The 27,999-nt window shown below is 45.8% G+C and overlaps 1 protein-coding gene across 1 annotated transcript in view; it reads right to left on the bottom strand.

Moving 5' to 3' along the window:
- Window positions 1–23,709, bottom strand: part of Ctnnbl1 (catenin beta like 1) — a 169,866-nt gene extending 146,157 nt beyond the window's left edge. Inside the window, exon 1 of the mRNA XM_059261815.1 lies at window positions 23,576–23,709. Coding sequence (XP_059117798.1) covers window positions 23,576–23,605 — 30 coding nt within the window. The 5' untranslated portion in view covers window positions 23,606–23,709. The remainder of the gene's footprint in view (window positions 1–23,575) is intronic.
- Between the last annotated feature and the right edge of the window lie 4,290 nt (window positions 23,710–27,999).

Genomic DNA, 27,999 nt, shown 5'->3' with positions numbered 1-27,999 from the left:
TGGCATAGTTATACATGTAATTTAGGGAATAAGGGAAGACTACTAAAAGCTAGCAGGAGAGGCTGGCACTTGCTGTGGTTGGTCCTTTGGTACTGTTACTGCTGAATAAGATCAAGGGTTTACAATAAACATTTGTGGAGCTAGGATCAACAAACTCTTTCATTAACTTACTCAAGAGCACAGAGGGAGACAGGTGTGTGTGTGTGTGTGTGTGTGTGTGTGTGTGTGTGTGTGTGTGTGCAGCACAGCAGGTAGATCTACAATGGCAGATCCAAACATAGTGATCTGCTTAAGCTCAAAATTGCAAATACACATAAAGTGGCTTCCAGGGGAAATGAGTCAAAATACTTCACTCAGAAAAGAGCTGAGGGACCTAGGAAACCTCAAGCTCAACAAGTCAACTTCATGACCAACTTTAGTGCTTTAGCTAAGCAGATACATGTGAAGGGCCGACTTTTAAAAACTCAGCATTGAACCAGCTGAGCATGGTGGCACAGTCTGTAGCTGGAAGTTTCTCTAGTCCCACCCAGCCCCATGGTCCTGCAGCCATTTATAAAATAATCACTCAGAGGCTTAATATTAATTGCAAACTCTATGGCCTATTGGCTCAGGCTTCTTGCTAGCTAGCTCTTATAACTGAACTCAACCCATTAACTATTAATCTATGTATCGCCACGTGTTCTGTGACTTTACCTGTGTCCCATTACATGTTGCTCCTTGGACGGCAGTTCAACATCTCTCCCCACTCTCCTTTCTTCTCTCACTATCTCTCTTGGATTTTCCCACCTGGCTCCATCCTGCCCTGCCATAGGCTCCAATGCAGCCAATGGAGCAACACATATTCACAGCATACAGAAAGACATCACATAGCACATGTCTGTAATACCAGCACTTGGGAGACTGAACAGGAGGATGGGTCACCTTAAGTTTCAGGCCAGCCTGGGCTGTGAGAGTAAAGACCTTGGCTCAAAAACCAAAACAAACGAGAAAAAAACAACCAACAACAAAACTAAAGAGTAGGAACCCTGGGATCTGACTCCTGCTCAGCACCCAACAGTACTTGCTCCAAGTAGGTACCTGATCCATGCTGCCCAATCAGTGAGACCTGCTGCAGTCACAGAAATATGAAGTAGGAGTTCAGCTGACTATAGCAAAAGCTAGTACCTGAAAGAAGCCAAGGGCTTTCCAGAGGATAAAGCCAAGTCTTAATGAGACTTGATGATACTGGCTTTTGAATATTAGCTGTTTCCTGCTATGAATTTCTCGTGTGCTATTGTAGCTTTTCCATTCCTAGAGCAGTGTATTTGATCATTCATTGGGCACTATTTCCCTTATACAGTTGAGGGATTTGGATACTTCCCCCAACTATGACACAGGCAAGACTTTTTTCCAGGCTTTTGTTTCCCTTATTAGCATTAGACTCAGATATCTGCATTCTGTAATTATTTCCATTAGCAAATATCCAGGGCCAAGGCCATCTCTGGACAAAAGTATTTTATCTGAGATATTTCTCAATTCCAAGGACAGACTGCAGACAGATAAACATTCCAGACTATCTGCCAGTCTCCTGATATAAGGTAAATACTCATATGGAGACAACTGCCAAGGTCAGGTGGATGTTAGATACAAGCTTAACCCTCCCTTCTCTCACAGCCTTAATGGTATCTCTAGACTTGCCCTTTAACAATTAACTCAGAACAAAAGGGCTTTTTCACATACCAGGTGCATCGAGCTATGACAAAGGCCTCCTCGCTACCGAGACTTGCCCTACCCAAGCAGAAAGTGGCGAGGTGAAAGAATTGTGAATTGTATGTGGATTTAAACTGGACTGGGGAGAGAGGAGAAGGACAAAGATGGAAGGAACTTAGATAGAACAATGAGAGGACAAGAGGAAGGGACAGAGAGGAGCTAAGTATGAGAACAGAATTGAAGCTGTGTAGAGAGATTTTGACTTAGAAGAATAAAGTGAATGGACTAAAGAGTTTCGTGTATATAGATTCATTCGAACATCCCTCAGATTAATTAATCTGCTGCTAGTAGCGTCCCTTCTGGAGGTCTGGGAGGAGACTATAGAAGAGCTGGACCCCAACAGTCTTCGTTAGAGACAGGTTTTGGCTTTAGCACACATATACCACTAAGGTGAAGACAACAGATAAGGTGTCCAAGCACCATCAGAGTCCAAGGAGCCTAATACCATATTCTGTCAACAGCCCCGCCCCCCACCCATCCACTACCCCAGCAGGCCCTCTATGTTCTGAGATTCTGGCATTCAGTATCTGAGCTTTACACAAGTTAAATGAAAACCATCCTTCTCTGGCTGCTTTTCAAAATGACAATTTGCCACAATTCTTTTAAATTAAAAAAATGTTTTATGCTGGCGCACGTCTTTAATCCCAGCACTCGGGAGGCAGAGGCAAGTAGATGTCTGTGAGTTCAAGGCCAGCCTGGGCTACAGAGTGAGTTCCAGGAAAGGCGCAAAGCTACACAGAGAAATCAAAAAAAAAAAAAGTTTTACCCATCCTGCTGATGAAATTTGAAAAGTGGCACAAATACCAGCAATGATTACAGGATGGAATCAGAATACCTCTACAGATCATATTTTAAATTTGTTTCAGATTTATTTTCTAACTTTTTGTTTTGTTTTATTTTGGTTTTTTTTTGCTTTTTTTCCAAGATGGAGTTTCTTTGTGTAGCCTTGGCTGTCCTGGAACTCACTCTGTAAACCAAACTGGCCTTGAACTCAGAGATCCACCTGCTCCTGCCTTCTGAGTGCTGGGATTAAAAGCATGCATCACCACCTCCTGGCTTTTTTCTCCCTAATATTTTTAAGATTGTTACACTTAATAAATAAGTGAATGTTAAGTACATAGGTTGTCATGAACATGATGGACAGAGAAAGGACAACACACCAACACCCACCTCACCAAACTCACAAGACTTGCACACACCCACACAGCCCCATGCTAGAAACACAAGGTTTAAAACACAAAGGAAACCCAGAAAGGCCTTGTCTTCCAGATGCCTGAGATCTTGTGAGAAACACAAGTCAAAGAGGACAGTGAGTCTTCTGGTTGGTTCTATGGCTAACGTGGACATAAGAGACAACAGTACTATCTATAGAAGACATCTATATCAGACCAGAGACCAAGAGCCATGTCATAATTAAATGGGAGAGGACAGAGGCACTGAGGAACCAGCCAGGCTGCCAAGACTGCTAACTCTTAATACAAATATGCAAATTCTCAGAGTTCCTTGGCCTTCAGGAGACTGCAGCAGAGATCCCATTTCTTCATACTCCTGTATTTAGTCACATGGCACCACCCTAAATTGCGCTGTGTACAAAGCTTAGTACATTTATCACTTAGTACCAAGTGATATTCAAAGAGTACGCACGGGAAGACTCAGACAATTAGCTCTGCCCTATCACTTACAGATGAATAAATTCAGACACAGCACAGAAAAAGGACTTGAGCCCGACAGCCTCCAGAGTGCCTTCTGTGTCACCGCCCCAGAAATGACCCTCAACTCCACACTTGCATCATGTCTGCCCCATGCCATCATGTTTTAGTCGAAATTAAAGCCCCTTCTGCTGTTTTTCTGCCACCCTCTTAGCCAGGAGTACACTGTCTATGGAGTGTCAACTGTCTCTGTGGGGATCACTTGGAGGGGAACTCATGCTGAGCCTCCGGTTACCTCCTACAGCAGACCATCTTGAAGTTTTAAACATTAACTAACAAACTGACATGAGAAAACTACGAAAAATTATGAGAGAGGTGTGACAGCATGTCTCTAAGTTCAGCACCTGGGAGGCGAAGGCAGGAAGACCACAAGTCTGAGGCCAGCCTGGGCTACATAACAAGACCTTGACTCATGAAACCATTAACTGTTTTAAACCACAGCTCAGATACACAAATGCTTATGAGGATGAGGGGTTGGGGGCACACTGCATTTGGCAAGAGCAGGCCCATGCGGTGGTTCTGAATGGTATATGGCACACCTGTCACAGGCAATTGAGCTGACAGAGACGTCTCCAGCCACCAGACCATTGCCTCCAGCAACAGATGATTCATTAACTAAAGTAGGGCAAAGAGATCTTCAAGTTGCCTCTAAGATCACTGCTGAGACTAAGAGCTGCATTCCTCCTTCAAAACAAGGGGCTGTTGTGGGGAAGGTGTGCATCCTTCCAGAAGGACAGCAGAAGGAAGAACGCTTGGACAGCAGATGAGAAGGGAGGAGAATGAGCGCTCCAGAGCGGACTAGGAGTGAGAATCTAAGCACTTTTTTTTTTTTTTTTTTTTTTTTTTTGCTAACACTTCTTCATTAGCTTCCTCACACTGGCAGCCCCACTCTTTCAAGGAAGCAGGAGTCTGACAGCGTTGACCTCAGGGTTCATACTGCAGCTGGGAGGGAGGGCAGCCTCTGAAGGCACAGTGTGACTGCCACCAGGCTCTCCAGCACCTGCTGCTGGCTTACTTCTCGGCTTGAATGAAGGATCACTGCTCTGGCCTGCATGCATGCCTGTTGATGAGTCCATCATGCACGATGAAAAAGGATGGCTTCATGTCTGCTGTGGTCTAAGATGCACTTTGTTCTCCTTAACTCAAAGGCTTTACTGTTTTAGAGATGGTCGACAAACTACTGAAGTTAGCGAAGTCTCTCCACTCCCACCGAAGACAAGGCTGGTGAAGGAGTGATTCGAGATGGGCATCCAATGTCTGAAATCATTTCTCTAGAAAAGAAGAGCGCACTGGCTACCTGGCCACTTGGAAGACAAGTGGGAGGGGCCTGAGGCCTTGGCTACTGGCAAATTCTCTGTGCAAGCCTCGTCCCCCACCACACTGTCTTGGGGAGGCTATAAAACAGATTTCAAAGTGACCTGAGCCTAGCAGCTACTGACTTCAGGAGCATTTGAAGGTCCTCAGCCTCTGACAGGAGCACCTGCAGACAAGATAGGCACAACACATTCCTCACAGACAGGATTCCACTGAGGCTGAGGAACAGACACATAAATGTCTTCCAAAAATACACAGTGAAGTAAAACAACTGTTTTGAACCACCTTAGCAGGTTTAGGACATCCAATTTAAAACTGCCTCAAAAAAAAAAAAAAAACCACAAAATAATGCAAACAACAAGAGAAAACAATGGAATCCAACGGCACAAAGGCAACATGCACGGCGCAAAGACGGCAGTTCTGTTCCAGGGCTTGGCTTCATGATAAAGGACAGCAAATGTTCATAAGCAGGTTTCCTCTGTGGGTGAATCTCCAGTCAGTTACAGCCAGCTCAGAGAGAGCCATCAGGCAAACTACCCATTAGCTGTCACTTTAGAATGACTTCAGAAAACCAGCCCCAGAGCTCCGCTGATATCTTTTCAACAACCTCTTAATCTTGTTTATAACACCTGTGTTAAGGCAGCCCGACATCAATTCTACTCACTTGTCTCAGACTGGAATTACTCAGAAACTCAAGGGTTCCAGTAAACATCCACCAGCAGAGACGTGCTGCCTCAAACAGTCTGAAAAGACAGAGCTAGCCACCTCTTAAAACAAAGCTACATTGTGAGCCACACTGAGCCTTAAATTTCACAAAAACAAAAACAATAAACAGAGGCACAGAGATCCCAAGAACCAAAGAACCCAGAAAATTCTACCTACAGCTTTTTTCCAAGTGACCACTCAAACTTCACAGTCACCACTAACTGCAAGCCTGCTCTGGGTCATAAATGGGTCACTTTCTTTCCAATCCCAAACACGCCTTCTGGAGAGGTAATATTCCTAGAGGTAATACTCCCAAATGAAGGAGGTGAGCCTGTAGGAGATACCTCAGCAAACTGCCTAAAGCCAGAGCTAGAAAATGGTGGTGACGGATTCAATCAGGTCAAGTAGGCAAAACCTGATGGCATCGTGACACATCATGTGAGGAATGACTCGCCTCACCTGGCTTCTGTGCTTACTGTACATCTGTTCCTGGAGCTCCTTATACTTAAAATGAGCTGATAGCAATGATTTAGACATGTGCATCCTACACCTGTATGAAACACAAAACTCCCAAGAAATTGATGTTAAACTAGTCCATGAATAGGGAGACACACAAGCAGAAGAGAACAGATTTTGGTGACCTTGGACAAATCACCACAAATCTTGGAAAAAAGCCCCCCTAGTGTTGTGAGATAATATGTGGAAAAGCCAAACCCAAAACATTAAACACACACACACACACACACACACACACACACACACACAATATGTGTATGTATACATATACATATATAATTGAAATAGATATTCTCGAGCCAACCAATACAAAATAAAAACCAATCTTGTTGTTTTGTGCAGTCTCATTTCTTGCCTATAAGGCTGGGTGCAGAGAAAACAGCAATTATGGCCCACAGTGGACTTACAGTAAATCTCTGGCAAATAAATGAATCAATCGATCTCTTGCTTTAGGGTCAGAGGCAGCCCTAGTCTTTAAGAGAAATGTCAATCAACTCTCCCGTTACTAGAGGAACAAAATTGGGCTTTTGTGAAGACCATCTGCTATTATTTAAGGCAAGTTTCCTATGAGTAAGGCCAAGATCAGTCACAAACACAGCTTAATCTACACTTCATCAAGAAAGAAGAAGCAAGAACAGTGAAGGGACTACCTAGCATATGTGAGGCCCTGGCTTCAATCCCCAGCACCCACATAATTAAGTGAAATAAACATTTCAGAACAAAAACTCAGTGGGTAACGACCTGAGTTCAAATAGTCAGCACTCACAGAAAAAGCCAGCTATGGTCACATGTGTACTTTAGCACCAATGTTGTGAGGGACAGAGGCAGGAGGATCACTGGGGTTTGCTGGCCATCTGCCTAGCTCCAGATTCAGTGGGAGACACTATCTCAAAGGAGTAAGAGGGAGTGATTGCACAGGATGCCCAAAGTCTTTCTCTGGCCTCTACATGGGCACACATAGATATAAGCACCTCCCTATGGTACCGCATACCTATAATCCCAGCAGTAAGGAGACCGAGGCAGAAGAACTGTAAAAAGGCAACTGGAGAGATGGTAAACCACAGAGAAAAAGACTCATAAGAGACCCCCCAATTTAGTCACTAATATGGATGGCTACTTCATTCACCCGCCCACCCTCACTCAACCCTTCTTTAGTTAAGGGCATCTACTGAGCAGTTACCCTACAGCAGGCTCTGATCTGCCCACAGCCCTTGAGGAACTCAAGGCAATGAGAAGAACATTTATATGTAACCAGGCAATTCCTATGCAAAAAACGATACCTGTGACAGAGGGAAAGTGAGTACAGGCCAAGCGGTGTTACTATGCCTCTCCATTCTACATAAGCTTTCATTCTAAGCTGCCTTTCTTTATTCATGGGAGCCGCCTTCTAGGAAGCATCCGACCATCTAATCGCTGGGTGTCTCATGCAGAAGCTCTGTGAGCCTTCCTCCCTCATCTTCGAGTAGAAATAAGACGCATGCACACATCAAACAGCCCGGAGCCTGGCTCTCAGTGGACTTCAACATGGAAGTCACAGGTTTCTGTTTTGTTTTGGGGTGGGTGACATCAGTGCTCCTCTTTAAGCTGCTTGTCATCTGCTGCAATTTAGAAACATCATCCTTGTAAGTGACCCTCTTCTTCTATAAACACAAAGATAACCTGCCAGCTGAAGGGCAAGCTGCTGCTGCTGCTGCTGCTGCTGCTGCTGCTGAGGCGAGACCTGAGGGCCAACTGCACATACCCCGGCCCTGTTATAATCCCAGCTGGGCTCAGTGTCACACTCCTGAGAAGAGTCACATTCACCGCACTCAGCCATCACCAAGTTCACACAGGGAGAAGAGCCTCTGCTCCACACAAGGTGAAGCAAGGAAAAAAAAATCGCTTTTCTAATTAAAATAAGACTTCCTCAACCTTCTGCTGACAATCAGAGCTGCAACACAAAGCCCAGTGCCAGGCAGCTAACCGGTCTCCACGCTGCTGGAAGGGTAGCTTGAAGCCCTGGGAGGAAGGAGGGGAAATTACTAATTTAAACAAAATGTTTAATCTTCTAATTATGGGGCAGGCTCCAAGAGGAAGGCAAGTGATTTGCAATCTTCATTATGGAATCCCCATGCGACCATGGCACAAGTCATGTCAGCCAGAGGCAGATGCCATCTCTCCTTCCCCTCTGAGTCTTCTGCGTCCTTGCCAGATCTGAGAGGATGGAAGAAATCTAACAGAAGAAAAATGTAGGTGAGCCATGAACTGTGGCTCTCCAGTTCATTATGCTGGGTGAGGCAGAGAGGCCCAGTGAGAAGCTGGCAAGGTAAGACTCCCGTACTTCCTTCACCAGGCAAGCCGAGCACCCTGAGGCCCTCTCAAACTCCACCGCCTTGCCGAACTGCCCGCCTCAGGCGGCGCCAAGTCGGTTCTTTTCACTTCTTGTCATCAGGACTGAGAAGCATGGAGAATCGGGGTGGTGCCCAGCAAGAGCACCTCTGGTCAGAAGGAAGTCTGCTCCTCTGCAGATAGGCTTATTATCTTCGCTAATTTGCGTTATCTCTGCCCATTCAGATCTCTGTGCTAACTCAGGGGGAAAAGTCCCCGCCAAGCAACCCTGACAAGTCTGATGGCAGAATTCCCACAGGAGAACAGCGGAGGCAGCAGAGGCAGGCTATTATTCCCTTTCCTTAGGGACAGGTCCTTTTGGTTTTTTTGTTTGTTTGTTTTTGGTTTTTTATTTGAAAACAAGAAGTAGCCATCTGTGGACACTGCCCACTGCAGTCACTTACACAACTGGTAGAAACTGAAATGTTCCCCCTAAGCCAGCTGCAAATGATGTGCTGGGCGTCCTAGGAATGGCCGTGCCCCTAATTACCCACTGTAGCATGAAAGCAGGCTTGGAGGGGAGGGCAGCAGATCTGGGCAGATCAGCAGCCACATTTAATCAGCAGCCCCGGCCATCTGCAGCTGTTCTGCAGGAGCGCAGGGTTCACGGTTCCAAAGCTTCCTGCAAAGCACAGGTGCTGTGGGGCAGCTGTACGGTCCTGGGGCCTGCCAGGGCTGCTTTCTCAATTCTCTCAGGCCAGGCTACTCCTCAATAAAAAGCCCTCTGCCCACACTCTCTGTGCCAACCCTGGCAATAGGAGAGAGCTGCTTCTTGATTAGGTCACAGCACAGATGAAATGTGCGGGAAATAACCGGCAGGAAAGCAATTATCCAAGGAAGAACATGGCGTCAGCTGTGGCCTCACAGCACAAAGGTGGAGTCTGTACCCCTTCAACAGTCACGCTGGCCAGACAGACCCTCCAGGGCCCCACGACCAAGCCTGACTGCGCTACTCCACAGCTTCAGAGCCCTAATGACTTCCCACTACACTGAGAAGAAAATCACAGTGTTGAGTTTCTCTCTCCTCTAGGCTGACCTCACTCCTCATTTCACACACATACCAAACGAGACAAGCTTGCTCCCACCTTGGGGCCTCTGTGTTGGTTGCTCCCTCAGCCTACACTGCTACTCACAGTTCTTCAGATGGCTGACTTTCTCATCATTTAGATCTCAACTGAAACCCCATCTCCTCAAGAGGCCCTCTAGAACCTTCTCAAGTAAATAACAATCAGTGCTACAGTTACATTGGCCATATTTTCTCTTCACAGCACATCTGAATCATCTTCTGTCCAGTAGTCTGTTTGCATACTCTTATTTACTTCTTCTGTCTCGCCCCACTGGATGTAAGCACCATACAGACAGGGGATTTGACCAGAGCCTAGTGTAATACTTTGCATGTAGTTGGCATTTAATAAATGTGTAGAACAATTAAAGAACAAAGGTTCAATATGGACCACTAATCCACATAAAATTTTCTAACCCCTGAAAATCTGGATTGGCTCTCAGCCCGACTCTGAGCATATGCCATGGTGCCCTGGAACAACAGGAAACAGTACCCTCTCTCCTTGCCAACCCCTAGTAAATGGCTAGGAAACAATAACAAAGGGAGACAGAGCCAAGATGGAGAACTTGCAGACTGTCTAAGAACTAGAAGAACTGAGGGGTTCCTGGGTGGGATTTACCCAAACCATCCTCTCACAGAAGGTGGCCTGGACATGGTGACCACCAATGGGCTGTGGCCAAAACATGGGTCTTGAAGGTCCAGACAGAGAAGAATATAACATCTGAGGTGGCCCATTCATACCTAGTTCTTGATGCTGGGAACCAGACAGCACACATGCAGACCATGTCTGAAAAAGGCACTGTGTACCCAGGAGTGTAAAGGGGAGGAGGAGGGATACCAGACAGCCACAGTACAAGAAAGGCACAAAGAAGCCAGGAACAGGCATCTGGGTCTCTGACGTCTGCTTCCATCTAGCTTTCATGGGGTTCTGGGTGTGTGAATCTGGATGTGTACACTGACTAAAAGGCAACTGGGGCTAAGCAATGGCTCAGAGGTTAAGAGCATTTAGGGAGGACCCAGGTTCAGTTCCTAGCAGTCACACAGAAGCTCAAAACTATCCACAACTCCAATTCTAGGGGATCTGATGCCCTCTTCTGACCTCCAGGAACACCAGGCACACATGTAGTACACAGACACACATGTATGCAAAACACTCATACACATAAAAAATAATAATAATTTTAGAGAAAAGATAACCACAACAGTCAGAGAGCTAAAGGAATAACTCCCCTCCAAAAAGGCAAGCAGCCAGAGGAAGCCCTATTGATCATTCTCTAGTGCCCAAGATGTCAGTGGTAAGCAAAAAGAAAATGCCTTAAAGAACCAAAATCATGAGTTCTAGAATCTTACAGACCCCAATGTCTTGTAGAAGAGTTCTACCAAGAATAATAAACTTCATCCAAGAAGCACAGTTTTCCGTGACACCATTAAGAGAAAGAAGCAAAAGGCCTCAGAGGCTAGATAGAAATCTATTATATACTAACACTAAGGAATGACAGCAGCCATCAAGAAGAAGGGTGAACGGCTGTGAAAAGTGGGCACCAGTTCCCAAACCCCTCCATGCCATCAAGCAGCAGTCAAAGATCTGCACAGGCCAGGAGAAAACCTGCACAGTTAGCATGCACTTATAACGATGGCCCTGAGTGCACAGTGCAGCCTCCTGGAAGAGGTGAGAACATATATGCTTTGAGTGTTTAGAGAGATCTCCATTAAAATGACGGAAAAGGACAGGAGGCATGATCATGGACAAAGCTCTGCTCCGACCTCATCCTGTCAGCCAGTAGTTGGGTCCTGAGGCAAGGCACTTCCCATCAGGGCTCCAGCCCTGTAAGAGGAGGCAGATGCAATAGAGAAACTCTGGGCTCCTCCTTGCTCAGCACTCCCACCTCACTTAAGGCCTCTGAAATCTGGGAAATCTCTTTATGAAGAACCTGCAGCAAACTCTTCAAAGACAGCAGGCAAGTGGGAGTCGGTACAATTCAATACAACCTGCTCCACCTTCTAAACCTCATTACGGGCTTCTTTCAGCAGCCACCCCACATAATCAATAGTAATGTTGTTTCTCGCCCTTTTATCGCTGAGCTCCAGTGTTCTGCTGGATCTTTGGTAGGTCTATTTTCCCCTGACCAACAGCTGCACCCCTGTTTCAGCTAACTGAGCCATTATGTGACCTCAAAATGCTCAAAAGTTTCTCTCATTGTTAATCTGAGATTTCACTGACACTCCATGTGCAGAGAGACTAGTAAACCCAGAGCTGCAAAGAAAACAGCTGAGCAAACATACATCTCAGAGCACAGATACAAAGGAATGGTTAGTTTAAGTCTAACAAAAATCCCCACTGGGAAGAACTCTAATCACCTCCCAATTCTGGACATTAACACATTAAGCATGGGAATGACATCAAGTGACTTGTTAAGTAATCAATCATATCTACTTTTGGAATGCAAGGCATTTTGCTCAGTTTCAGATCCTTTTGGGGGCAGCTAGTGACTCTACATGCAAGGCTAAAGAGAAGTCCAAGGACTGAGGTAGATGATGTCCTCACACAAGGCTAATACTTTGCTGGGTATGGTAGTAACATCTGTAATCCTAGCATATGGGAAGCTGAAGCAGGAGGATCATGAGTTCCCAGCCAACATGAGCTACATAGCCAGACTCTGTCTAAACAAACAAACAAACAACAACAACAAAACAAAACATGATGGCCTGAGTTCCAGGCACATTGGCTTACAATCTCAACACTGGGGAGGTGGACACTGTTAGATCTCTGGAGCTCAATGGTCAGCCAGTAAGCCAAATCGGCAAGCTTCAGTGTAGTGGGTAGCCATTCCAGCTTTGATCTGGAAGTTCCAACCCCCATTGAGACTTCGGCAACTGTCACACCTACAAGGTGGGGCCAAGGGAGGTGCCTGGAGACCTGAGATCTGGATGGGTGGTGCACTCACTCGGTTCCGGGACCTTGGACGGTGAAGGTGGGCCAAGCAGAGCTCCAGAGAACACCGCTGGACTGCAATACACCTTCCCCAGACCCCGCGACCTACCTATCCCTTAACTTGTAAGTTACGCCATTAAATAAATCTCCTTTTAACTACGTGGAGTGGCCATAATAATTTCACCAATACTTCAGTATGAGATCTTGTCTCAAAAAGTGGAGAGTGATTGAAGAAGGCACCCAACACTGACTCCTGTGCTCCCCCAATACTGACTCCTGTACTCCACCACACATACACCAAAGCACACACATCTGGTGGTGGCGGTGCATGCCTTTATTTCCAGCACTCGGGAGGTAGAGGCAGGCGGATCTCTGTGAGTTCGAGGCCAGCCTGGTCTACAGAGTGAGTTCCAGGACAGCCAGGACTGCTTCACAGAGAAACTGTCTGGAAAACAAACAAACAACAAACAAACAAACAACAACAAAAATGGAAGCCTCCCTAGCTCATTCACTAACCTCAGGACAAGGCTGACCAGTTGTTTTTATTTGCCGACCTGCAATGGAGTTGAGATCCTAAGATTTACACCTTCAGAGCAGGCACTCTGGAAAAGAAAATGGCTCTGAACGATTCAGATGGAAAGACTACACAGCCAATGGATGACTCAGAAGACAGTAAAAGAAGACTCAGAATCCAGGCTCCATCTCCTAATTCCAGTTTTCTCCAGCTACACAGACTCAGATCAAAACCACCCACTTCCCTCAGGATGACTGGGGTAGGGAAAAGGGTAATTTGTGAGATTCCTGCTACCTGCTAAGCAGAAACTGTGATTTCTCAGTGCCTTGAAGGAGACCTGGGGAACAAATGGCCGTGTTGGAGGCATAATTCTTGCTATCAGTGACTGCTAACTGTGGTAGAATAGGACTGTGCTCTAGCCTACTGAGAATATGCTGCAGTGTGGCATGTGTGGGTGACAAAGTGTTCTCATTTCACTTCATTTAATTCTAAACCTTAATCTCCAAGGGACCAAAGATCTTGGGAATACTGAGGCAGCTCTGCAAAATTCAAGACAAACTTTTGTTTCCCTGTAGCATGTTTGTTTGGAATGTCAACAAGAAAAATCAACAGCTACCATTCACTGGGAACTGTACCACCCACACTGCCTCATTTAATCCTGTAATTTACAAAATATATAGATGATAGCCGGGCATGGTGGCACATGCCTTTAATCCCAGCACCCAGTAAGCAGAGGCAGGGGATCTCTGAATTCCAGGACAGCCTGGTCTACATAGACAGTTCCAAGCCAGTCAGGGCTATGTGTTGAGACCTGGGATTTAAAAAAAAAAAAAAGAAAAAGAAAAAGAAAAAAAGATTATAATGGTAGCATGAGAATATTTCTAAGGATGGTAAGCTACAGATAGATACTGTTAGATGTGAAAGATAAAAACCAAGGCTTACAGAGGTTAATTAACTGGCCCAAGGTCACACAGCTAGCACTCAGCAGGACTGGGGTTCAAATGCAGGCCATCTGACCCACAGTCTGCATTCATCTGCCATGCTAAACATTAAAGACACTTCACAGGCTTCCAGTTCTTCCTCCCACAGTGCTGACAAGCTATTTTGAACCATCGCATTCTCTGATGCAGTCATTTTTATGTAGGAAAACGTCTCTATTGTGTTCAACCTTATACATTCAATCCTCCACCTGAAGCGATGACACCTACTGAGAGTACAGGAAGATACTGTGTTCCCCGATTTCACCCCCAAATTAAGAAGGCCGTTCAATATGACCTACATCAACAGATCTTTCTGAAGTAGCGGGGCCTGGGTCCATCGCTGTATGACCTCTATGCCTGGAGAAGAGCATTCTCTGTCAGCATACAGAGGAAACGGACCCTCATCTACATGGCAATAGCACCATATGATCAAAGCAAGCCTGCCTAGGAAGCCCCCTGTGTGGTAAGGCCATGCAAGGCCATAGCTAGGAGGCAGTAGTTGGAGCAGGAAGGCTAGAAAGAAGGCTCTTGAAGACACGGCCCGCCTCCTCTGGGAGGCCTTCTCTTTCCCATCAGTGGGCGTGTCCGACTCAGGAGGCCACCACATCCTGCTGACACCTGTGTGGCAGCAGTGACACTCAGCACTGGGAGCTCAAGCCTTTGGAGCTCCCACTAGAGTGCAAACTCCTCAAGCTTTCTTTAACTGGGACAGGGCCTCTTCCTACCCAGCCTGTGAGTCAGTCACTCACACGTGCTTACGCTTTACTGGCCACTGAAGGGAGTTGGCTCACAAGATTGCATGGTCCAGGGGGAAAGAATCTTTCATCTCCCAGCCCTTTCATCTTTGAGAAAGGGCCCCAAGGCTTCTTTCAAGTCAGCTGAACAGTTGGCAGCCCTGACTAAAATGCAAAGTTGGGCAGGGGAGGGCAGAGGAGAAAGCAGAGAATTGTGTGATAGCCGAACATCTGGCCAGAAGCTCGGTAGACACAAGAAATGTCAATCAGGGCTCCTGGGCTGACAGGTAGCTACACATAAAGGAGCTGAAGGAAAAAAATGGATAAGTTCTTCTGAAAGGACAAGAATGGGGTTACAGTCACACTCTAGTAAAAATAAAGATACCAACAGTGAGGCCCAAGAAATCGCTGGCAGAAGAGGGCATAGGCATTCTTCAACAGTGTAGGTTTTTAAAACCAGTACTCTTCTCTAGGCAGTGGTAGCGTACCCCTTTAATCCCAGCTCTCGGGAGGCAGAGGCAGGTGGGTCTCTGAGATCGAGGCCAACCTGGTCTACAGAGCGAGTTCCAGGACAGCCAGGGCTACACAGAGAAATCCTATCTCGAAAAACCCAAATAAATAAGTAAAATAAAACCAGCACTCTTCAAAATGACACAGGAAAACTAAGAAAACTATGACAATTAAATGAAATGCAGGAGCCCACACAAAACACTGGACTAAAACATGGAACATTAGTGAGAGAGCTGGCAGCGCCTGAATTAAGTCTGACATTTGAGTTACTAGTACACACACACACACACACACACACACTCACTCACTCACTCAAACACACCTTTTTTTTTTTTTTTTTTTTTTTTTTAAAGAGGTAAATTAGAGACTAGAGCGAAAGACTGTTGCTTTTCCGGTGGATCTAATTCCCAGCACCCACATGGAAGCTCACAACTGTAATTCTAATCCCAGGGAATCTGATGCCCTCTTCTGGTCACGGGGGGCACTGCACCCACAGGGTGCACAGACCTACATGCAGGGAAAACAGCCATAAACAAAATAACTAATTTAAAAAAAATTTAAGAGAAAAACTATTAAGAAGGTGAAGTAGCAAGTTTGCCTCAAAGCTGAAAACAAGAGCACACAGGCCAGCCAGCAAACAAGGCGGTAGAGTCCAAGCTTCCAAAAAGAAGGCAACCCCACGACATACTTCAGGGCAGTGCTGGGTCCTTCAGTGCAGGTCCATGACGGTTCATTTGCATTGACACCTTGACTAGCCTTCCTGGAGGGGTTAGAAAGATGGCTCAGTGCTTGTTCTTCCAGAAGACCTAGGCTTTCCAGCACCCACTTGGCAGTTCACAAGCACCTGTAATTCTGGGTTCCAGGAAATCTAATGCCCTCTTCTGGTCTCTGCGGCTGCACAAAGCATGCATATAGTGCAAAGACACACATGCATGCAAACACTCATACATACAAAATACAAATAAACAAATCTTTAGAACCAACATGGAAACACACCTCCGGATGTGTCTATGAGGGAGTTTCCCGAAAATTTTAATCCAGAGGGAAGACACACCCAGATATGAGCAAGACCAGCCCACTAGCTGGGGTCCAGAACTGGGTGAAAAAGAAAATTCAAGCTAAGCCCCAGCATTCATCTCTCCACTTCCTGACTATGGGTGCAATGTGACCAGCCACCTCACATTCCTGCTGCCATGCCTTCCCCACACCACAATGGAATGACGGTGATGTGCTATGTCCCCCATAGCTCATGGATCTGAACACTGGGTCCCCAGCTGGTACTACTGTTTGGGAAGGTTATGAAATCTTTAGAAGGTAGAGCCTTGCTGGAGGAAGTGCATCCCTGAGGGTGGGCATTGAGAGTTTATAGCCTGTCCTCACTTCCTGTTCAATCTCTCTGCTTCCTGTGTGCCTATGTGCACATGAAATGTGATCTCTCTGCTTCCTGACTGCAGGGGCAGCCTCATGCCTCCACTCCCATCCCTCCCTCCCCACGATGAAGGACTCTATCCCTCTGGAACTGTGAGCCCAAATAAGCCATTTCTTTCCCAAGTTGCTTTTTGTCAGGGTATTGGATCACAGCAACAGAAAAGTAACACGTTGTATCCCTAAAGCTGTGAGCCCAACCAAACCTTCCCACCCTTTGGTCGCTCCTTGTCAGGTATGTGGTCTCAGCAATAAGGAAACCAATACATATGCCATTCCCGAACAACCAGTACTTGGCACTGAGGACCGTCAAGACATGCTGCTAGATGCTGGCTCCGTCCCCTGAGTTTACAGGAGGCACAGGAACATACTAGATATTCTGTGAGAAGAATGAGCTGGAGGAAAGACAGATGAGGAAGCTCTGGTGGGAAGAAATGAACGGAAGGGGAGAAAAACATCAAGAGATAAAACAAACGAGAACATCAATGGAACTAGCTCTTTTCCTGTTATTTATAGGCACCTTGCTAACAAGATTAACTTGGAAACGCACGAAGCTGTCATGCAAAACGCAGCCTCCTTCAGTATAATCAGAATAATATTCCCAGGGTTAGAACATAACACAAGCTGCCACAAAGATGAAGGAGGCATTCTGAACACAAGTGTCCAGGCTGCCAATAATGTATCTTACACACACAACAATAATAACAACAACAACCAACTGAAAAGGCTCAACTACACACTCCAATTCCTATCTTAGAAGGGGAAAAGCAGGTAGCAAGAAATACAAATGACAAACGTGTACAAGAAAAATATACTCACTCAAGTAACCTTGAACTAGCACGTTATGCGCCTACTAGATAAATGACAGAAACGTAAATCACAAGTTGTACAACTTGAGTGCACAGTGCTGAATGAGGGAGTGGCTCCACATGTACTGTCTCCTCTGGCCACTCCCCGAACCCCTGCACACCCATCGCACAACTCTGCTCCTAACAGTTGGCAAGTGACTCTTCCCAGCTTCCTCTGTCATCCACAGAACTCCTCCATCAAGGGGTCGGGATTCCAACATCACCCTTTTTTCAGTGACCAAACCGAACCCACACCCTCCAACCCAGCCCCACTCCAAGGTTATCTGAGTATTCCTTGCACTATGGTCCTGGGATACTTACATTCACACAGTGAGGTGTTTAAATGCCCACTTCACTTCTCACATCATCAATTCTTCAGGAACCAGGATCAGGTCTCAGTGATTTTAACACATGCAACCCTTAGCTCAGGAGATAGCAAGAAGTAATTATGAATACAAGTGGGAAGGGGGAAATGTCACATGAACAAAGAAGCTCCTCACAATATTACCTCCAAGAACAAAAACCTGGATGCTACCTAAATATCCAATTGCAGAGAAATAACTTAGGGGAAAATGGTCTATTACTCAAACAAAAAGCCCACATATGTTAAAGAGTAACATGAAAGTTATATTAAAAATACATGTTTAATTTAAAAAAGAACATGAAACGGTACATACACAATAGTTACAGTCATGCAAAATATGTATGACTGTGGAAACAAAAAATATTCATTAGATTAGGTAATAGTTCTTCTCTCCTCAAATTCTTTCATACTGACAGCTTATTATCATTAAATTTTATTTCAAGAGTAAGAAATTGGAGAGGGGCAAAATAAGAGATTGCCAGAAGCCCCTCCAATCTAAGAAAATGCTGCTATCACCTGCATATGAAAGGAGGAGTGGGTGTCTGCAACATCCCCCAAGCCAAGGGTCCCTGACCCCAATCTGCCTCAAAGAGAATTCTCTGGTGGTGCAAAGCCAGCCATTCCCACCAAGCCAATCTGAACTAAATGAGAATTCTTTATTGCAAAACTTCAGAGGTAAGAACTTTTTCCAGACATCTGTGGAATGAGTATTAATGAGAGTGCCCTGGAGTTCAGATCTGCGCCTATGCGGCAGAAACTTCTCAGCAGAGCAACTGCTGGGCACACTTCTTGATGAGATGTCTAAGCCTGAAGGCATCAAAAAAGTACATTTCCATATTGGGAACATAACTGGTTCCCTCCTTAAGACTTTTTCCACCACCTCCTGTCCACATTGTAATTCTCCTGTCTTCTCAAATGAATTGTTAACATCTGTCAAGGATAGAAGGCATAAGGCATACACCGAGGCGCTCTCCTGCCTATTACTACAAGAACCAATCTCAGCAGAAAATTGCAATCTTCCCACTGACTTGCCCCAAATATGAAATTTAATAAGCATGCAAAAAAATGTTAAAGTTTTAATAAACATTTCTTGTCACTGTATGATACTTTTTCTTGCTCACCTTAGACCCTGAGTTTTAGGAATGGAAAGAACCAGAAGTTGTACAGCCTGACCTCCTCATTTGACAACTGTCAAGAAAAATGATGTGCAAAGAGGGAAAGTGACTTGTCCGGAGTCACCCAGATAAGTGCTGATAAAGGCTGGATTAACAGCCGGATCTCCCAGGTCTCCAGCCCCAACTTCTTCCACTACACCAGGCTTTCTTATCCACTGGACTCCCTGGAGCCCTCAGCCTAAAGAATTAGTATCACCGAATTTTAAAGCTACTAGGGACCTCAGAGAGAGTCATACTTAATCCCCTCATTACGCATAGAAGGAAACTGAGGCTCAGAGAGATTAAGTGATTTGCTCTCAATTTTGAGTGGCAGAGCTGAGAACTCTGCAAACCAGTGCCCATGAGAAGTGAGGGGCGGAATTCTAGACCAGGGTACCTTCATGTGCAGTCCCTGAGCACCGAACTCGGAATTCTAGACCAGGGTGCCTTCATGTGCAGTCCCTGAGCACCGAACTCGGAATTCTAGACCAGGGTGCCTTCATGTGCAGTCCCTGAGCACCGAACTCGGAATTCTAGACCAGGGTGCCTTCATGTGCAGTCCCTGAGCACCGAACTCGGAATTCTAGACCAGGGTGCCTTCATGTCAGTCCCTGAGCACCAGCTTTAGCATCACCTGCTATCTGGCTAGAAACACAAAACCTCAAGCCTCAGAACACGGAATGCGCCAATCAGACAGCTTGGCTCCCTTCTGTTTCCACACAGGAGCTCCAGTGCTCAGCTGAAGTCGGCTTTGCCACTGTTGACTATGAGCAACAATGCTTATGATTTATGCTTTCTTCTACACGTGCATAAGACACCAACTGAAAGTTTCCTAACCTAAAACAAAATGGAAAACGTGCTTGGGCATTCCGTGCTGCTCTGCTGCTTACTGGCTATTTGAGTTGAACAGAATGGGAACCTGCCTCCCTAACTTGTCTCCCATTCCGTGAAGAAGTCACACCATCTACATTTGGAGGATGTGCTGAGAAGTACACCTGACAACACAGCTGCAAGCACTTTAGTTCTGTCTCTGGCACACAGACAGACAGACAGACCGACCAGCACAGTGGTCAGGAGCTCCGGCTATGAAACAGAACAGCCTGAGTACTGCCTAGCTAGACACCTTCAGTTAGGTCTCAGTTTCCGCCACTATAACACGGGGATTAAAACAGTTCCTCATGCTGAGTGTGATCACGCAAGCCTTTAATCACAGCACTCCGGAGGCAGAGGCAAAGGCAAGCAGCAGGTAGATCTTTGTAAGTTTGAGGGTAGCCTGGTCTACAAGCCAGCCAGGGTTACATAGTAAGTCTCTGTGGGGGTGAGGGGGATTTCCTCCCTGGCTAGGGATAGAGAGCTCAGTTGTTGTATGATATTTTGTTTATGTTCTGACAAATAAAGCTTGCCTAGAGATCAGAGGGCGAAGCTAGCCACTAGTTAACCATAGAGGCCGGACAGTGGTGGCACACACCTTTAATCCCAGCACTTGGGAGGCTCACACCTTTAATCCATAAGGCAGGTGAAGAGAGGACCCTCCCCCACAATTTGGTCTGAGGATTTGTAGAGGTAAGAAGTTTCTAGTGGCTGCTGCTCCTCTTCTCTGATCTTTCAACTTTCAACCTCAATATCTGACTCCGGGTTTTTATTGTTAAGACTAATTAGGACTGCACTTCACTCAGTGCTTGCCAAGCATTCGAGAAACCCTGGTTCTGTCCACAGCACACCATAAACCAGGTGTGGTGGTGCACACCCAGCATTTGGGAGGTGGGACAGGAGGGTCAGAAATTCAAGGTCATCCCTGACAACATAGTGAGTTTGAGGACAGCTCGGTCTACATAAGGCCCTGACTCAAAAAAAGAAAAAAAAAAAAAAAGGAAGGAAAAAAGAAAATTCCTCATAGGGCTGTTGTGTGCATTTAGTGAGGATGCAGGCAAATAATTATTTCATGTTAGGCTATCACTGTCTTCAAAGCCCTTTCACTTCCACAAGCTCATCTATCTGGTCCTCAAGATTTCCCACAGGAGGATGGGAGTGTTTGATTGATTATAAACTAGACTCCAAGCACCACTGTCTTCACAGATAGGAATAGAGGTAGACCCTGCTAAAAAGGAACAGAGCTGCAAATACAAGACCAAGATTCTGTTGACACATCAGCCACTGCCTTGGCCTGTCAGTCATCACCTTGGCCTGTGACTTCAGCTAAGTCTATCAGACCAGAATTCTTATTCAAAACAAGTGGGTTGAATGAAGACATCTGTATTACCTCTCAAAATGCAAAGGCTTTCTCCTGGCCCACAGGAAGTCCTACAAAGGCTGTCATCTACCTACATCTCCAGCTTTATCACCTTCTGGTGTCTGCTCACTCACCAAGTTCTGGCCACACGGCTCTTCTCTCTGCTCACCTGATGGGCCTGCAGCCTGTGCCCATAGCTCCTGCTCCTGCCTTCATCATTCTGCCCTATCATATGACTGGCTCCTTCTCAACCTTCAGAGCACTAATGCTAGTTCATCGGACCCCTTCCCTGACCACTCAGTCTATGGAGGCCCTGGAAGGGGTTATTTACAACAGTACTGTCCAGTAGAAATAGAATGAAAAGTCACACACACAAAAAAACTTTACATATAAGTTTTGAAGTAGGCACAAAATTTAAGTTTAATAACCTATTTTCATTAATCCAATACATTAAATGTAATCTACATAAAAATTAAGATACTTCATTTTCATTTTTCCATGATAAAGCTTTGAAACCCAGTGTGTCCTTTACACATATGAAACAGCTTGATGCATCTGGACCACACTTTCTGTGTCCAGCAGTCGTACATCCAGCTGCCCCCAAACCATACTCACATTTCCACTGCAGAATCTGCTATACTCCCTTCACACCACTACCAGCAATCTGAATTTCTTGTTTACTTTCTCAATTTTTCTCTGGTGACTCCCCCACCAGATCTGCCTTTCATACAAAAGTAAAAGTCTTGTCTTATTTACGCCACATTACATGCTCAGTGGACTTAGTACCTTGTATACAGTAGATGTTCAATAAATAGCTGTAACCAAAGAAAGGTCCTTTTCTGACAGTACCACTCCAGATCTGAGTCAACGGACTGGACTAGCTAGCCCATAACTCCCAAATAAACACTCATCAGAGACTAGCCCACAACTGTTCTTGTTCCATCATTAACTACACTGTCTTGTCTTTTCTTTTTTTGGTTTTACAAGACAGGTTTTCTTTCTCTGTGTAGCCTTGGCTATCCTGGAACTCACTCTGTCTCGAATTCAGAGATCCTCCTGCCTCTGCCTCCTGAGTGCTGGGATTAAAGGCACGCACCACCACCTTCCGGCTATACTGTCTTAGAGAGAAGAATATTATGGCCTCACATCTCCTGGTTGCTTACAAATTCTTTCTCGTTACTGGAGTCTCCATCTCTGGGGCCAGTCTTTCATATATTGGCTAAGGGAAATAACCATCAATATTACTATTTGTGGACTGCTTTAGCCTACAACAAACACTGGTCTAACAATTTCTTAACAGCTTCACAGACCATGAGGTAGGTACCATGAGGTATTTTGTCCAAGGTTACAACAATCAACAATAAAAAAGAGACTGCAAATTCAGGTCTTATTTTGGGAGGAGTAGGGTCTCACTATGTAGCCCTGGCTAGCCTGGAACTCACAGTGATTCCCCTGCCTCTGCCTCCCAACTTTCAGGCACTGAGATTAAAGGTGTGCATCAGCAGCAGCTCAGGCTCAGCATGTCATTGTCTACTCTTAACTGCGGAGCTATCACTAGTAGCTACACATTTAAAAGTCAACACAAGTGGGTATGGTTGGCTTAAATTGTATTTTATTTCATCCATTACCCAAAATAAGATCATTCAATCAATATGAACAATGATCAAGGCTCATATAATCAATATAAAATACTACTTTGTTCATACTGTCTTTAAAAGCCAGTGTGATTTACAATTATAGTACTTTCTAATTCAGACTAATTACGGTTCACAGGTTCCAACACTACTAAGACTACCGAATACCAGCTGGACACAAGGAGCCTCGTTAGACAGTCATAAGAGGGTAGAAACTTTGGGTTGGGAGCCTGGACATTTGAGTTTCAATTAATCCCAGCTTGTAACTGTTGAGTGACTTCACCCGTTCGCCACAAGTATCCTGAGCAAGGAGGTCAAGACGTCTCTTACCGACCTATCCCATGCTCCGTTTTCCAAACATCTTAACAATTGCGGGAACATGGGCACAGGTTTCTGCGCTTTCAAATGACCTTTCACACATATCCATTTTATAGATTTAAATAAATAAATGAACAAACTGAGGCTCAGCGACGGAGGGAAAAGCTACATCGGCAGTTGATAGAGAAACTGAGGCTCAACCCCGAGGGAAAAACAGTGCTCTCCACAACTGCCTCAAGCCCTATGAACTGGTAGAAACGAGACCAAAACTGTGCGGAAGGGAACCGGGCTGCCAGGTGGGAACGGGAGATCAAAGAGCTCAAGCCTGGAGAAGGAAGGAAGAGGAAGGGTCCACGAGAGCTTCGGGGAATGAAGTGCAATGACAGGCTAGAACCCTGGGTAGCATGTGAGGTGAGGGCCAAAGACCGAGAGGAAGGGAGATGACGGGACTCCGGCCCTGAGACCTCGGCGGGGATGAGGGGCCCTCCGGCCCGGCCAACTTCACCTACCTGGTAACTTAAAAGTTCGCCCACGTCCATGGTTCCAGACCCAATCAGCACAGGGTACCTTGGTTACCTCCACTCACTCCCGAACCACGGGCCGCTCAGAGGCTTTTCCTGCCACACTGCCGTAAAGCGCCAGGAGAGGGGCCTCAGAACCAATAGAGTAAAAGAGCGCGAGGCCGGCGGGCCCGCCACACTGCCGTAAAAGGAAGTAGGACCGTAAAGCGAGCCGCGTTTTGACGGCTGCTTCCGCCGGGATCCTGAAGGGGCGGGAAAGGGGGCGGATACTTAGGGGAAGGAACTTAAAGCTGTGGCAGTTCTCTAAGTGTAGGGCAAATGCAGGGCCGATGGTACCTACCCTTACAAGGCTTCCAGATAAAGAAATATGGTAAAGAAATGCACTGACCCATAATATAGTCACATGTGGCTATGGCTACGGGGCGCTTGAAGTGTGGCTAGTCCTAACTGAGATGTTAAGTGTGAATCAAATGCACACTAGATTTTCAAAACTTGCACTAGCTACCTTTTCTCTCTCTCTCTCTCTCTCTCTCTCTCTCTCTCTCTCTCTCTCTCTCTCTCTCTCTCTCTCTCTCTCTCTCTCTCTCTCCCTCCCTCCCTCCCTCCCTCCCTCTTTCTCTCTCTCTCTCTCTCTCTCTCTCTCTCTCTCTCTCTCTCTCTCTCTCTCCTCTCTCTCTCCCCCCCTCTCTCTCTTTCTTTCTTTTATTTTGGCTTCCCATTATACTTCCACTGGACAGTGTTGGCTCACATAATGGCACCTGGCCATAGATTATTGTTGGCTGAGAAACCGTTGATATCATATATTCCTCTGAGCTTCTGTGTATTTGTCTACATAAGACCCAATGGCAATTGGATGATCTCCTATCTACCCAAGTGGTATTAAAGGAGCTAATAGGAGTCTGGAGAGATGACTCTGTGGTTAGGAGCATTTACTGCTCTCCAGAGGACCCTAGTTTAGTTTCCAGCACCCATGCTGGACAGTTCATAATTGCCTATAACTCCATTTCTAGAGGATCTGATGCCCTCTTCTGGCCTCCGTGAGCACCCAGAAGCACACACACACACACACACACACACACACACACACACACACACATTCTTATAGAAGAGGGTTCTGTGGAAGAGGAATGGATGGGGGGGATAGATGGGAAGTGTGGGGGGATGGGAAGAGAGGGGAGACAGGAAACTGTGGTTGGTAAGTAAAATAAATGAAAAAATTTAATTAAAAGAAAAAAGAAAAAGAGTTGGGCGGTGGTAGCACCCACCTTTAATCGCAACACTTGGGAGGCAGAGGCAGGTGGATCTCCATGAGTTCAAGGCCAGTCCGGTCTACAAAGCAAGTTCCAGGACAGCCAGCCAGGACTGTTACACAGAGGAAACCTTGCCTCAAAACAAACAAAACAAAAAGACAAAAGAAGAAAAAAAAGGTTTCTGGGAAAGAATTTGCCCACTATTGAAGAGTTAAGGAGTTTGTCTTCTGGGATTACATGAGACTCTATCCTGAAAACCCACATAACTGCCTCCAACTACAGGGAAATTGTTGTTCCTCAAACTGCCAAATCCTCTCCTCCTCATCCTCTCTGCTCGCACTTCCTCTACTGCTCACAGATCTCAGTCTGTCATTTTGTGCTGCATGGTTGATGTTTTACTTACTGGCGGCCTCACTAACTGGACTGCAGACTCTCTGAAAGTTGGGGTTGAGTATGGTACCTTCACCTTCGTATCCTAAAGCCTGGAACAGTGCATGGTAGAGAAGGTTTCACAATGGACCTGATTTCATTTCAGAATGGATTTTATGCTGTCTACATTGGGAAGCTGTTGAGATGGTTTAAACAGGGATGTTTTCTGATTGGGTTTCTCTTTTTAAAGGGCGGCCTGTGCAAACTGCTTTCAGTAGAGTTCATTTGCATGTCTTTCCCCTCCCATTCGTACAAGTGTAGACTGTGACCTCAGGGGAGGCAGGGCGGAGTAACAGTGAGAGCAAATCCTTTGGGCCATGAACAGCATTGTGTTCTAGGCTGTGCCTTGCTTCAGTCAGTTTCCATAGACAACCTCGCAAAAACCCAGAGTTGATTTTCGGAGAATTTTCCAGATTTGCATCAGCCTGGAAACACTCACCCTGGAGTATTTGTGTCATGAAGATCAACCCATGCTACAAATCACAGCTGTCTCTCATTCTTGCAGAGAGCCAGTTGTTAGACATCTTCCAATACACTCTTAGCTCTCGGGCCAGCCAATCTTCCGCCACAGCTAGACTGGCCACATTACTTCCCATCTCCCTAAATTGCAGTTTCCTCATCTATAACAGGACAAGTAATCAGTAATATAATCAACAAGTAATTAGTAAGAACCCACTCAATGCTAGATACAGCTCGTGGCTCTCAGAATGAAGCTCGCGCGTGCTTGTGTTGGGGAGAGATGTATGTACATGCAAGTGTGGGCGGGCATATGCCATGGCTCACTTGTGGAGGTCAGAGGACAAGCTCAGCTTCCACTTTGAGACAGTCCCTTGGTTGTTTGCTGCTGTGCAGACAAGGCTAGCTGCTCCATGAGCTTCTCGAGAGTCTATTGTCTCCACCTCCCATCTCAGCACAGAGCACGAGGATTACAGATGTATGCTGTCGTGCCTGGCTTTACATGGCTTTGGGGATTCAAATTCAGGTCATCATGCTTTCGAGGCAAGTGCTTTACACACTGAGTCATCTCTCCAGCTCCAGCAGAGAGCTCCATATAAAACAAGGTCTCTTCCTTCTAGGAACATATATTGTAGTTGAGGGGGAGGATCTTGTACAAAAAAGAAGAAATATTGTCGAGGGCTGACATCCTGGGCATGGGCATTGTGCTGCACAGATGTCAATTAACATTTCCTGGCTCAAAGCTTTTGCCTGCACCAGCACGATAACCTCAGCACAGCGCTCCTGGAGACCTGAACTGTTTCCATGTGTGCACCTGTCCTGTATATACCTGCTTAGGCCTCTCCAGGGACTCTCTGCTCCAATTCTTTATTGTCACCTGCTAAAGCACTTGAAGGGGAGGCTGGCCCCTGTCACCATCACTATTGCTCTATTGTGTCACCAGGGCACTATTCCCAGGTACTCCAATAACTACAGGTCCCCAGAGGGGCTGTGGCATCTGCTTGGATCCTCACAATAACAATGTCATACTGCACCTTGCAGAAGCATGAAGTATAGGTTGCCATTCTCTGGATGGCACCTGTTTGGCCCTTGAGGCAGTTCCACTTGACTCCCACATCTCCTCTCTTCCCTCCACAGCATCTCACCATATGAAGGTCATATAGTATCCCTGAGTCAGACCAGGCACCAGACACTGTCTTTTTGTTTGTTTGTTTGTTTGTTTTTTTATTTTTTGGTTTTTCAAGACAGGGTTTCTCTGGGTAGCTTTGCACCTCTCCTGGAACTTGCTTTGTAGACCAGGCTGGCCTTGAACTCACAGAGATCCGCCTGCCTCTGCCTCCCAAGTGCTGGGATTAAAGGCGTGCGCCACCACCACCCGGCTCAGACACTGTCTTGATACCGCATTTTACCACCTATCCTCAAGTGTCACACAAAGCCTCTGAGATTCTTCCCTTTCCTGTAGCTCCCTTATTCCTCCCCTCCCTCCCTCCCTCTCCTCCTCCTCACTACTTTCTTTCTCTTCTTCTCCTGCAAACCTCCACTTTATCATCATTCTCTCGCTACCCAGTAGGCATAGCATTAGGTCGTCACACTCCAAGTCCTGAGATCAGGTCCAGATCTCCCAGCCCTACACAGAGAAGGTTCACAGCAGTCTCTCTGAGTAGTGGAGTAAAGATAGCTTTTATTTTTTTCTTCCTCTTGCTTTACTTTCTCAATTTCTACCTTGAGCCAATATTAAATATCATTAACTGAATAATAAAAAAGTCATTCTTACCATCATAATATTCATAAAGCTACTTGAAAGCCAGGACCTGGAGCTTTGTCAAGTTGCATGCATCTGTCCCCTTTTGGGTGCCTATATCTCCCCCAACATACAGCTAACCAATTTCTCTCCACGATGAACAGCCACTGTTGGTGTTTCAGGAATAGGTTTTTATAGCACTTATCACGTTTTATATGTATATTTATGTTGTATGCTTTTATTTCTACCACCACAGTGTTACAGAAAGGATTTCAGGTGGCTTACAAAAGATACTTGAAGCACAGCCAGGGAGCACAAGTTTAAAAGAAAGCATGAGAGAAAGGGAATTGTGGGGAGGAGAATAAAGGAAAGACAAATGAAGATAATACAAACGAATGCTTGGTGTCCTGCTGGCATGCTCTGTGAGGCCACGTGTTGGATTTCAGCTACTGCTAGCAAATACTCAGCCAGAATTTTTCCCTCTAATGCCAACCAGCTCACCTGGTTGTACCTCAAATGAATGTATCTGTGGAATA

Source organism: Peromyscus eremicus, chromosome 4 (assembly GCF_949786415.1).
Source record: "Peromyscus eremicus chromosome 4, PerEre_H2_v1, whole genome shotgun sequence".
NCBI classification, from domain to species: Eukaryota; Metazoa; Chordata; class Mammalia; order Rodentia; family Cricetidae; genus Peromyscus; species Peromyscus eremicus.
The sequence above is the reverse complement of the archived record's forward strand: the minus strand, read 5'-3'. Positions and strand labels throughout refer to the sequence as shown.